The following is a 13713-nucleotide window of genomic DNA, read 5'->3' as shown; positions in this document are numbered from 1 at the left end:
AACAGATTACAAAAGGCATTAAATAACTTTCAAATTAAATATGGTTTATGGCACAAAGCAAGACACAAAACTAGTTTCTATGGAGACTTTGCTTCTTTGTGTAGGGGTTCAGAGTGGAATTCTGTTTTCCGATTTAACGTTATTCAACAAGATCTCATCTACTGTGAAACATTTGTCTCTACAATTTGACACACAAATAAAAACAACACATTTATGGATACTTTTTCTACAGATTATCTTGTTAAGTTGAGTGAAAGAGTGAAGATTCATGATGGCTATATGACAAGTAACAATAATGACTGTACACAGACCTCTGTTGTAACAGCCTGCACTTGGCTGTTATTTTTGATAAATATCTGTGAATTCTATAAATAATAAGAAAACATTACAAGATAAGCAAGTATAATTGAGGATGCAGCAGATATTGAGTAGTATCAGTTTCAGTAATGATTTTACTATAGGCCTCTTAAAGTTAGGCTAAGAAACCACAAATAGTTTGAAGCAGTTTAATTACACTTGATTATTAATGCAGTTTGTGTGGAAATGATGGTTGACTGGATCAGTAATTCCTAGCATTCAATCTGCTTACAACCATTTACTCATTGAAACTTTATGCCAAACAGAATTACCAATAAGTTATCCAATAATCTGAGCCACTTGATGCTATTTGGCCTAGTATAAGAAATAGGGCCATTGTTGATATTAATAAATAACTTGAGCCAGCTGTAAAATAATCTCTGTAAAGGGTATTTTTCAGTTTTCCTTTGGCAATCATTTCTGTATTTTCATTTGATTCTTCTGCCTCAATTTCATCATCAGGAGAAACGCTCTGCAAAAAAAAGAAAGAAAGAAGTACCAGTATTAACAAATGAAATAAAATGTTAAACAAACCCTGAATTTACTGAAGACAATAAATGCACCCTTTTTGATGAATGCAGATTGTTTATAGAATACAACCAAAAGACAAATCCAATGACAGTTGTGGGCTTCTCAGGCTATCAGCAGTAACTGAGTGTGAGCCATATATTTTATGCAGCAAAATCAGTTTTACTGATAAAAAAACACAACATCCAGAGTGTATAGTATTTTAGTTACATTCAGTTGTTATACAGAATATCACTGAAATTAAGTTTTCAGTTTTTTGATATTCGATTAGAATAGATGTCATTCTTACCTTCACTCGATATATTTTGTTTTATAAGCATGATGAAACACTTCAGACCTTCAAAATCAGGAATGTTACAACCAATTTTACGTAAATCAACTGCTCATCAGTAACATCATCATGATTAGCAACATCGGAAAAAATGCTTGACATCAACTGCAAGATAAAGCTCTCCTTCCAAGACTCCATGAACAGTAATAAACGGTGGCATTCAACTGTATTTCTGTCCTAAACACAGCATTTCAAGAGAAAATGCTCTCATCACCAGGATTGAAAAGTTTAGCTCCTGAAGGCTCTGCAGAAGTGTCGACTTGACACTCTTTGAGCCTACAGCAGAGCAGGGCTTAGTGTTGTGTAGAATACGGCCCAGTGTAGTGCAGGCTGTGAGATGGGACGAGTGCTGACAGATGTCAAACGTTTTTAATGTAAGATGAAGACACACAGGCCAGTGTGTTTTTATTCTACTTGATGTTATGAATGCCGCAATGATTATTGTTGACAGATATTTTTGGTGTTTTAACATCATGAGCTAAATTAAACAAGCAGCTGATAAGACCACTGTCTCTCAAAACAAGTTGCAGAGATTGTCATACACCCACTTTCTATTAGGTTATCTTCTCAGGATTACCTTATCTCTTGGAAACCACCAAAGTACTTTCTTGAACCACAGAAAATCACCTGACATGCCTTCATTTTCATTTCACTAATAATTGCGTCTTTCACTTCAAGCTCCCCCTGGCGCATCTCTTAGTAATTCCCTAATGGCATCCTTCCATTTCTCACTGAACAATTCTCAGTTTTAGAATGATTCTGCTTAAAGAGTCCATATGTCCCTGCCAAAAATGTTCAATGATAACACATAGTGTGTGTAAACTTTCTGTTTCAGCCACATTCTAATCTTCTTTTTGACATATCTCCACAGTTTACCAAAAGAACTCCATGTAAGTTTTAAGCTTTTGCATATTTCTTTTGCTGTTAATTTCCTTGTTATTTTCAGCTGACAAATGCCCACAAGCTGCTTCATGATTCATTGCTAGTTCATACTATTTTCTTATTCATATGTTGGTTAAATAAAATTTAAATTATAGTATGAATGTAATAGAGGGAAACATTCCATGTTGGAAAAATATATCTAAAAACAAAGATGATGTAACTTACCAAACGAAAGCATTGGTATGTTGATAGAGACAAAAACAAACACAAACACACACAAAAAATTCAAGCTTTTGCAACCCGCAATTGCTTCATCAGGAAAGAGGGAAGGAGAGGGAAAGACAAAAGGATGTGGGTTTTAAGGGAGAGGGTAAGGAGTCATTCCAATCCTGGGAGCGGAAAGACTTACCTTAGGGGGAAAAAAGGACAAGTATACACTCGCACACACACACATATCCATCCGCACATATACAACAGACACAAGCAGACATATGTAAAGGCAAAGAGTTTGGGCAGAGATGTCAGTCGAGGCGGAAGTACAGAGGCAAAGATGTTGTTGAATGACAGGTGAGGTATGAGCGGCGGCAACTTGACATTAGTGGAGGTTGAGGCCTGGTGGGTAACGGGAAGAGAGGATATATTGAAGGGCAAGTTCCCATCTGCGGAGTTCTGATAGGTTGGTGTCAGTGGGAAGTATCCAGATAACCCGGACGGTGTAACACTGTGCCAAGATGTGCTGGCCGTGCACCAAGGCATGTTTAGCCACAAGGTGATCCTCATTACCAACAAACTGTGCCCATTCATGCGAATGGACAGTTTGTTGCTGGTCATTCCCACATGGAAAGCTTCACAGTGTAGGCAGGTCAGTTGGTAAATCACATGGGTGCTTTCACACGTGGCTCTGCCTTTGATCGTGTACACCTTCCGGGTTACAGGACTGGAGTAGGTGGCGGTGGGAGGGTGCATGGGACAGGTTTTACACCGGGGGCAGTTACAAGGGTAGGAACCAGAGGGTAGGGAAGGTGGTTTGGGGATTTCATAGGGATGAACCAAGAGGTTACGAAGGTTAGGTGAATGGCAGAAAGACACTCTTGGTGGAGTGGGGAGGATTTCATGAAGGATGGATCTCATTTCAGGGCAGGATTTGAGGAAGTCATATCCCTGCTGGAGAGCCACATTCAGGAGTCTGATCCAGTCCCGGAAAGTATCCTGTCACAAGTGGGGCACTTTTGGGGTTCTTCTGTGGAAGGCTCTGGGTTTGAGGGGATGAGGAAGTGGCTCTGGTTATTTGCTTCTGTACCAGGTTGGGAGGGTAGTTGCAGGATGCAAACGCTGTTTTCAAGTTCTTGGTGTAATGGTTCAGGGATTCAGGACTTGAGCAGATTCGTTTGCCACAAAGACCTAGGCTGTAGGGAAGGGACCGTTTGATATGGAATGGGTGGCAGCTGTCGTAATGGAGGTACTGTTGCTTGTTGGTGGGTTTGATGTGGACGGATGTGTGAAGCTGGCCATTGGACAGATGGAGGTCAACGTCAAGGAAAGTGGCGTGGGATTTGGAGTAGGACCAGGTGAATCTGATGGAACCAAAGGAGTTGAGGTTGGAGAGGAAATTCTGGAGTTCTTCTTCACTGTGAGTCCAGATCATGAAGATGTCATCAATAAATCTACACCAACTTTGGGTTGGCAGGCCTGGGTAACCAAGAAGGCTTCCTCCAAGTGACCCATAAATAGGTTGGCATACGAGGGGGCCATCCTGGTACCAATGGCTGTTCCCTTTAATTGTGGGTATGTCTGGCCTTCGAAAATGAAGAAGTTGTGAGTCAGGATGAAGCTGGCTAAGGTAATGAGGAAAGAGGTTTTAAGTAGGGTGGCAGGTGATCGGCGCGAAAGGAAGTGCTCCATCGCAGTGAGGCCCCGGACGTGCGGAATATTTATGTATAAGGAAGTGGCATCAATGGTTACAAGGATGGTTTCCGGGGGTAACAGATTGGGTAGGGATTCCAGGCATTCGAGAAAGTGGTTGGTGTCTTTGATGAAGGATGGGAGACTGCATGTAATGGGTTGAAGGTGTTGATCTAAGTAGGCAGAGATACGTTCTGTGGGGGCTTGGTAACCAGCTACAATGGGGCGGCCGGGATGATTGGGTTTGTGAATTTTAGGAAGTAGGTAGAAAGTAGGGGTGCGGGGTTGTCGGTGAGGTCAGGAGGTTGATGGAGTCAGGTGAAAGGTTTTGTAGGGGGCCTAAGGTTCTGAGGATTCCTTGAAGCTCCACCTGGACATCAGGAATGGGATTACCTTGGCAAACTTAGTATGTAGTGTTGTCTGAAAGCTGACGCAGTCCCTCAGCCACATACTCCCGATGATCAAGTACCACGGTCGTGGAACTCTTTTCCGCCGGAAGAATGACGATGGATCGGTCAGCCTTCAGATCATGGATAGCCTGGGCTTCAGCTGTGGTGATGTTGGGAGTAGGATTAAGGTTTTTAAAAAAGGATTGAGAGGCAGGGCTGGAAGTGAGAAATTCCTGGAAGGTTTGGAGAGGGTGATTTTGAGGAAGAGGAGGTGGGTCCCGCTGTGACAGAGGACGGAACTGTTCCAGGCAGGGTTCAATTTGGATAGTGTCTTGGGGAGTTGGGTCATTAGGAGTGGGATTGGACAGTAAATCTTTGACGAGGGCTGTTTGGTTGAATCTGGGAGTAGGGCTGAATGTGAGGCCTTTGGATAGGACAGAGGTTTCGGATTGGGAGAAAGGTTTGGAGGAAAGATTAACTACTGAATTAGGGTGTTGTGGTTCCAGATTGTGTTGATTAGAATTTTGATGTTTTGGGGGGAGTGGAGCTGGAAGTGGGAGATTGAGTAGATGGGAGAGACTGGGTCTGTGTGCAATGAGAGGAGGTTGAGGTTTGCTGGAAAGGTTGTGGAGGGTGAGTGAGTTGCCTTTCCGGAGGTGGGAAACCAGGAGATTGGATAGTTTTTTTGAGGTGGAGGGTGGCATGCTGTTCTAATTTGCGGTTGGCCTATAGGAGGTTGCTCTGAACAGCAGGTGTGTATAGTATAATTGACTTTCAAGCCACTGCCTAACTTCCATTAATAATAAGTCCTGCCATTCCAATGAAAGTTTATCTGGACTAGAAGCAATGTTACATGCCAGCAGCAAAGTGAAAGTAATGCTGAGACGCTGAATTGAAACGTAATTCTTCTTTCTTTTCCCAGTCTAAAAATCTCATTTTTCTTTTCTACTCTTTATTGCATATATAGTACGAGGCCTGTTCAATAAATTTTACTGTCATATGTTCTCACGCTAATTTAATCTTGTTATATTCTGTTAGCTTAACGTGTAACAAACACACATACTAATTTCATTGTTGGCATGCTTGTGAGAGGCAAGCAAGCTGAGCTATGTTCTGCCTCACATACTGCAACAATGGAGGTCATGGGCAATGAACAACATGTGGCTTTGAAATTCTGCTTTTATCTAAACAAATCTTCAGCTGAAACCTATGCAGTGTTACAGGAGGCCTTTGGGGAGTCTGTTCTTCCCTACAGTGCAGCTTGAAGATGCTTTGAAATGCTTTAAGGGAGACAATCAGTTTCAAAAAACATGCACCCAATACTTCTCTTACAGAAGAGGACATTAACACTTCTGCTGTCCTTGTGAGAGAAGGATGATGAATAATCTGACGAACACATACTAAAATACTGAAAATTTCATTTGGTGCTTGACATATGTCAGTGACAGAAAATTTACTCATCAGAGACAATTGTGCATGGCGGGTTTCAAGACTGTTGATTCCCAAACAACAGGACATTCGTGTGCAGGTCTGCATGCAGTTGGAAGTTGATGTCAGAAGAAGAGCCATAGTTTCTTTCAAAGGTAATCACTGCTGATGAAACTTGACTTTATCATTTTGATCCTGTGAGCAAACAGCAAAACTCAGGCGGGAAATCTCCTTCAACACCAACCCCCAAAAAAGTAAGAGAGCTTGCTTCTGATGAGAAAGTTATGGTCCTCTCGTTTTTGATGTGCATAGAATGGTTTATCGGCATGTTCTACCTGCACACACATCAGTAACTGGACAATACTACAGGGATATCCTGAAAACTTTGAGAGTCCATGTCAGGCGCAAAAGACCACAAACCCACGAAGCAGGACAGACGCTGCACCACGATAATGAGCAGTCGCATATTGCGAATGTTGTTACTGAATATCTTGCAGAAGTCAATGTGAAGTGCATCCCTCACACACTCTATACTGTGCATTTAGCCCTGTGTGACTTTCTTCTATTCTCTAATCTGAAAAATACCTCCATGGGAGGCATTTTCCATCATTAGAAGCAGCAGTGAAGGCTGCAGAGGGGACTCTGAAGGATATTTCAATACAGGGTCTCCAGCATTTCTCTGCAAACTGGCAGAAATATTGGGACTGTTTTGAGAAGAACCATCAAGTTTATGTGGATGATTGAACATATGTTGCAAAATAAATAAATAAATAAAAGAAAGGACCAATCACACAATGGAAAATCTGGGATGGAATGTAACAACATTATGAAAAGGATAGTTGCTACTTACCATATAGCAAAGATGCTGAGTCACAGATAGGCACAACAAGGCCTTTGTCAAAAATAGATCAGCTGCCAGAGACTGTGGTCGTGTGTGTGTGTGCGTGTGTGTGTGTGTGTGTGTGTGTGTGTGTGTGTGTGTGTGTTGTCTATTTTTGACAAAGGCCTTGTTGGCCAGAAGCTTATTTTGTGACAGTCTTTTTGTTGTGCCTACCTGTGACTCAGCATCTCTGTGCTATATGATGAGTAGTAAATCTCCTTTTCCTAATATTGCTAAAAGAAAAGACATTGTTTTATTAGAAAGCTCTCAGGCATACACAGATGAGCCCAAACGTTATGGTCATGTGCTTATAGCTTGCTGGCCCACCTTTGCAATCCAATGTAAAAGCAGCTATAAATGGCAAGGATTGAACAAGCCCTTATTGAAAAATCCCATTTCTTCATTCTAAAGAACATCTTAGCTTTTCTAAAAACTGTGTAACTAAAACGTTATCTTTAGTAAAAATTGTTGGTTTCTGGAATGTTCAAATCTTACGATACAATCCTTTCTGAAAATCCAGTGTCAGAGTACTGTAGCACCAATTTTTCTGTTCCGAGAAATACATAATTTTAATGGAACATCACATTAGTTAATAAAATAATTCATGCAGAAAACTTGAGTTTCCAGAAAATTCTTGGCACACTTTTCTATATCCCATGGATGAACAAGCACACTCGAAATTTCATGACATACAATAGAATCTATTTCTTACACAATATGAAGAATATCCAACTTATTGTTAAACAAAATAGAATAACTGTCTAATGTAAACTTGTATATGTACTGACTAATATTCCTGTCTTTTAAGTTACTACTGAAAATGTAATAACTTCATATTTTATCATTTTGTAAAAACAGTCTTATGTGCAGCTTGAAATATGTGCTGTGGATGAAGTTGCAGTCAGTCCCAGTGTCACATTCACTGAGTTGCATTCAGTCAGTCTTGGATACACTTTCATTGTGTACAGACACTACTTTTGTTGTGAAAATGAAATCATGTCGGAATCTGTTGCCAAAATTAGGTGTGCTTACCATTATAGGTGTATACATATTGAAAGTTATATTGCTTGTGAAAACAATAAATCCAAATTTCAACTGTGACCTGCACCAGTACAATACAAGGCAAAAGTTCAGATACCATGTAAATAGCCACAGAACAGCTTTATATGAAAAAAATGCACTTCATGCTGGGCTGAAGTTAACCAATGCCCTACCAAAAAGTCTCACAACGCTTCCTGCTAACAAATTAAAAGATCAGCTAAAAAGAATTCTAATTGAAAATCCTTTTTATTCCCTAGATGAGTATTATATCTGTACGAAAAGTGCTTCATAATTATGTCAAGCTCATAATTTTAAGTAACCTACAACTAATATAATGTTGATAAAAACAATATTTGTAATATTGTGATTGTATACTACCAAATGTAAAATCCATCAAAATGTAAAATTTATTAATACAAACAAATCTTTAGTTGGTAATTTATAAACTGACATATTCAGAAGAATAATCTGTATGATGTCCTGAAACTATTATTTCTAGGGATTGTATTTGATTATTCGATGTTGAATAAATATTATTATTATTTCTTTCCTTTCTCAGACGGTATGTCTGGTTAAAAATGGAAAGTGACGCGGACCTTGATCAAGCGTGACTTCCTTTTAACTGTAGGGTATATGTTACATAGCATTTAGGAACTTTCGGGTAATTGAACATGTATCAATAATTACAGATTTCTGTAGTTGCATATATACGTTTGGATGTATTATTATTATTATTATTATTATTATTATGTAACACCATAAGCTGCTGTTTAATTTAATCTGTATTGTACAAGTGGTTTCAATCAAAGACCATTGTGCACTTCATGAAAACAAGGAAGTGAAAAGCAAGTTTGGAAAATGCAGCCAAAATACAAAAAAACGAAAGTTGTTCTCAGCTGTAGTTACGAGAGTAGGACTAAAAATAATGTGTTCATTAATGTTAACACTAATCATGAATACATATCTTATAAATTGACTTGAGCTGTATCATTACTATAGACGAACTAAAAAAAAAATTGGAAAGTGACGCGGACCTTGATCAAGCGTGACTTCCTTTTAACTGTAGGGTATATGTTACATAGCATTTAGGAACTTTCGGGTAATTGAACATGTATCAATAATTACAGATTTCTGTAGTTGCATACATATGTTTGGATGTATTATTATGTTGCTTTGTCAGTATTACAACATTCTTTGTATTGTGTACATATTTCTCTACCCATTTGTCTACCGTAATATTTATTGAGACAGTTACAATGCATTTTATATACGTCAACAAAAATCTGTAAATATTTTTGCTTGTATTTTTAGTACAGTTTTCAAACATCCTTTTCATCTGAAATTTTCCTGTATCCACGACCTGTGTATGACGGTTTCTTGACAGTGGCATTTGAGTGAAATCGGACACACCTAAGGAATAAATTAAACAGCAGCTTCTGTTATTACATAATGTCATTTCCACAACTTATCAAAACTGTGAAACACAACTGGCAACGTAAAATACTATGTTAGTCAGTCTGCATGCAACATTCCAAGAGTAAAGTTACTGTGTCAGCTAGCCCTGATAGTCGCAGTCCATCACTTTATGAGGTCTGCCTGGTCTTGGTAGTTGTTCCTCTGTGTTTGTACTCCACAGTCTCATCATCAGCTATCCACTTGGTCAGCTTCACGAGTGTTGAAATGTCCCTGATGCGTTTGTTACTCGGGTGATGTTCGAAGTTGCTGAGCTCTCCTGACTGGCCCATTCTGAAATTCTGCTGTTACTGCTTCTCTGCTGACAACATAGTACTCCCCAGCTACTTTCATACTGGTGGGTTCACCTCTCATGACACCTTGTGGTCAATTCCACACTACATAGGGCTGTCTGGATACTTTTGGTCTAATAGTGTGCACACTCATACTACTGTGGTGGGTCATGGCTTGATAATTTATTCACCATGCAGGTTATACTAGTTTACCAGCACTTCCGTTTCTTGTTCATGCAATCATCCACTCCAACATTAACTCAATTTGATTTTATGCTGATAACCCTGTATTAACCTAAACAGAAATGATCTTCTGTCTGCCCATCACTAATTTCCAAAATACAGTATCTGGACACCTGGCTGAAAATAACTTACAAGTTCTTGGTGCACTCCATCGGTAATGCTGGAATTCAGCTTGCTTGATGACAGCTTCCACTCTCGCAGGCATGTGTTCAATCAGGTGCTGGAAGGTTTCTTGGGGAATGACAGCCCATTCTTCACAGAGTGCTGCAATGAGGAGAGGTATCGATGTCGGTCGGTGAGGCCTGGCACGAAGTAGGTATTCCAAAACATCCCAAAAGTGTTCTATAGGATTCAGGTCATAACTCTGTGCAGGCCAGTCCATTGCAGTGATGTTATTGTCGTGTAACCACTCCACCACAGGCCGTGCTTCTCGAACATGTGTTCGATCGCCTTGAAAGATGCAATCACCATCCTCAATTTGCTCTTCAACAGTGGGAAGCAAGAAGGTGCTGAAAACCTAAATATAGGCTGTGTTATGATAGTGCCACGCAAAACAACAAGGGGTGCATGCCCCCTCCATGAAAAACACGACCACACCATAACACCACCACCTCCGTATTTTACTGTTGGCCCTGCACACACAGGCAGATGGCATTCACCGGGCATTTGCCATACCCATACTTTGCCAATGGATCACCACACTGTTGCCGTGATTCATTGCTCCACACAACGTTTTTCCACAGTCAATTGTCCAATGTTTACACTCCTTACACCAAGCAAGGCGTCGTTTGACATTTACCAGCGTGATGTGTGGCTTATGAGCAGCCGCTCGACCATGAAATCCAAGTTTTCTCACCTCCCGCCTAACTGTCATAGTACTTGCAGTGGATCCTGATGCAGTTTGGAATTCCTGTAAGATGGTCTGGATAGATGTCTCCTTATTACACATTATGACCCTCTTCAACTGTCTGCAGTTCTGTTAGACAACAGATGAGGTTGGCGTGTACGCTTTTGTGCTGTATGTGTCCCTTCATGTTTCCACTTCACTACCACATCAGAAACAGTGGACCTAGGGATGTTTAGGAGTGTGTAAATCTTGCCTACATATATATGACACAAATGTCACCCAATCACCTGAGCACATTAGAAGTCCATTGAGTTCTGCAGAGTGCCCAATTATGCTCTGTCACGATGTCTAATGACTACTGAGGTCGCTGATATGGAGTACCTGGCAGTAGCTGGCAGCACAATGCACCTAATAAGAAAAATGTATGTTTTTGGGGGAGTCTGCATACTTTTGTTCACATAGTGTATCTACCTTCAGTCTATCCATTTATCTTTTCAAGATCTGTAACCTACCTATAGATTAAGAGATTTAAAATTCCAATAATTTACTTATTGGTTGAGTTTTAATGCAACTTGGTTGCTTCAAATCTTGTTATACACATGTTCTCTCAAAATAATATAATCAAGAAAAGCATTACAGTTAGGCAAATTCTATAGTTATTTCTAGTATTATCCCCAAAATTTTCCACTGAAGGATAAGTATGTAATTATTTTAGTAATCAGTAGTTCTGCATTCAGGCTGGCTGGATCAAAAGGGCAAAAGTCAGACATCAGGCAAGGAACGACTTTATTACTCACATGATGCATTTTAGAATATGTTCACCATCAGATATCTACAAAAAATCAAATAATACAAAAAAAATTATAAGCACAGTAATGGTCAGCTATAGAACTCCACTTGACTGAAATCATTTGGCACAAAGTGTACTACATCCACCCAGGGGCAATTGCTACATGTAGATATAGTGTTTCAAGTTGTAAGGGAGACGAACACTTGCAGACGGCAGACAAAGTTCTGCAAAGTGCAAGAAGATATTTTTGCCACCAGGTGGCACTACAAAATGTACAGTACACCAAGGTGCATCGAATGACGTACATTTATTATACCACGTGTCTGATGGCTGTGAACAAACTTATTTGAATTGACAGAAAAAAATATTTTCTTTAAACAAATAGTAAAAATATTATGAAAAGGATAGATTATTACTCACCATATAGCAGAGATGTTGAATTGCAGATAGGCACAACAAAAAGAGGTCAAACATGTAAGATTTAGGCCAGAAAAGCCTTCGTCTGAATTAGGCAACATACACTCATGCACCCACGGAAATGCGTTACACAAACACACTCACAATCTCTGGCTTCCAAGGCCGTATTATGAACAGCAATGCATGATGGGAGAAGCACTCTGGGTAGTGTGGGTGAGGAGGAAGCTGGGACAGGGACAGTGAGGGACAGCAGGGAAGGGCATGCGGTGTGGTAACACCAAGACCAGCTTTTCTGAACTGTGCAGATGGGAACTCTCCCCGCAATATATCTTCCTTGCCTCAACTTTCATTAGTAATTTTCCTACACCCACCTACCCGCTTCCCTGTTCCCACCCCAGCACTGCACAGCCCTCTATTACACCAATGAACTTACAGTCTTTTTACTTCCTTCCTTATCAGCTGTCCCCCCCCCCCCCCCTCCCCGCCCTCCATCTAATCTCCCAACTGCACTTAGCTGCTCTACGCTCTCTCCACCTCATCCCTGTACACTTCTACAAGCAGCACTTTACTGTCCCCACCCCTACTCTGTTATCCGAGACCCCTTCCACTCCAGCGTCCTCCTTATACCACCATCCAGATTGCTCCTCCCATCATGTGCTGCTGGTTGCAATCTTCTGTTTCTGTTTAATTTTCAAACAGTGCATCAATTTCTACCAACTGTGTTTCATATTTTATGTTTTCAGTTGTACGGTTACACTACATACTTTATACTTTGAGTTTATAACTATTGTCAGGCCTCACAAGTCACTAAAATTTTAATGTTTGATGGTGCATGACACCAAGTAATATTTCTTAGTTTTATATGGTCATGACGTATTATCTCCCATGACTGACTTTAGTTTGTGCTAAAGTATTTCCTGTGTGTTCTAAGCAAACAGGCTGTGCTCATCAGCAGAAAAAGCTTCTTCTATTTGAAATAATCACTATTTTTACTGCCTATATTTAACTTACAGGCATATGTTTGCTTTGCTATTTTATTTTTTGAATTTATGTCTCTTGTCATATCACACAGTTGTGATTGTAGCTTTCTACAGTGTATGGTGCCATGTATCCCTGAATTTAAACAAATATTTTGTGTAAGCTTTAATCACTACAATTTTGTCATTTCCAAAAGTATAAAGAGAATATTTATCTTACGTCAGTTACAATAGGTTGGTTCACAGCCATCAGACTCATAGTATAATAAATGTACATCAGCTGATGTACCATAGGGGCACTAAACATTTTGTAATGCCACATGGAGGCAAAAATGTCTTCTTGGTCCACACTCTAAAGAACTGTCTCTGTAGATTGCAAATTTCATTTCTCAGACAACTTAAAATGCCATATCAACAGCAATCACACTCGGGTATGTGTAGTGCAGTTTCTGCTAAGTGATTTCAATCAAGTGCAGTCCATAGCTTTCCATCAATGTGTTTTCTAAAATTTTTTGTATCTGATTTTTTTGTAGATACTTGATGGATAAATTCTGAAATGCATCAATGAGCAATAAAGTCATTCCTTGCCTGATGTCTAACTTTATCCTTTGTCACCCATTCAGTCTGAATGATTACTGATTATTATAATAATGGTCACCAGCCTCCTCATAACTTTATGTCACATTTATATTATTTAATTATTGTCTAACTTCACCATACTGTTGTCATTTTGTAGCATGATTTGCTTACATTTATTAATTGTATGATTCTTTATATTGGTCTTCTCCTTCTTTATCAGAATGTGAACTTTTCGGTGTATAAGCTTGAATTATTACAATGGAAAATATTTTATTATTATTCACATTTGTGCCCAACTGGACCACATGATCTACAACAAGAGATACATTATTTTTAAATTATTATTATTATTATTATTATTAAAATAAGTCTTGCTT

At 39.5% G+C, this 13713-nt stretch overlaps 1 protein-coding gene across 1 annotated transcript in view; it reads right to left on the bottom strand.

The window, feature by feature from the left end:
• LOC124777963 (ATP-binding cassette sub-family C member 4-like) overlaps positions 1-13713 on the bottom strand; it is a 256857-nt gene that overhangs the window by 85347 nt on the left and 157797 nt on the right. Inside the window, exons 13-14 of the mRNA XM_047253522.1 lie at positions 8620-8634; positions 630-829 (exon numbers count right to left, since the gene is read on the bottom strand). Coding sequence (XP_047109478.1) covers positions 630-829; positions 8620-8634 — 215 coding nt within the window. The remainder of the gene's footprint in view (positions 1-629; positions 830-8619; positions 8635-13713) is intronic.

This window comes from Schistocerca piceifrons, chromosome 2 (assembly GCF_021461385.2).
Source record: "Schistocerca piceifrons isolate TAMUIC-IGC-003096 chromosome 2, iqSchPice1.1, whole genome shotgun sequence".
Taxonomy (NCBI): domain Eukaryota; kingdom Metazoa; phylum Arthropoda; class Insecta; order Orthoptera; family Acrididae; genus Schistocerca; species Schistocerca piceifrons.
This window is presented reverse-complemented; position numbering and strand designations above follow the sequence as displayed.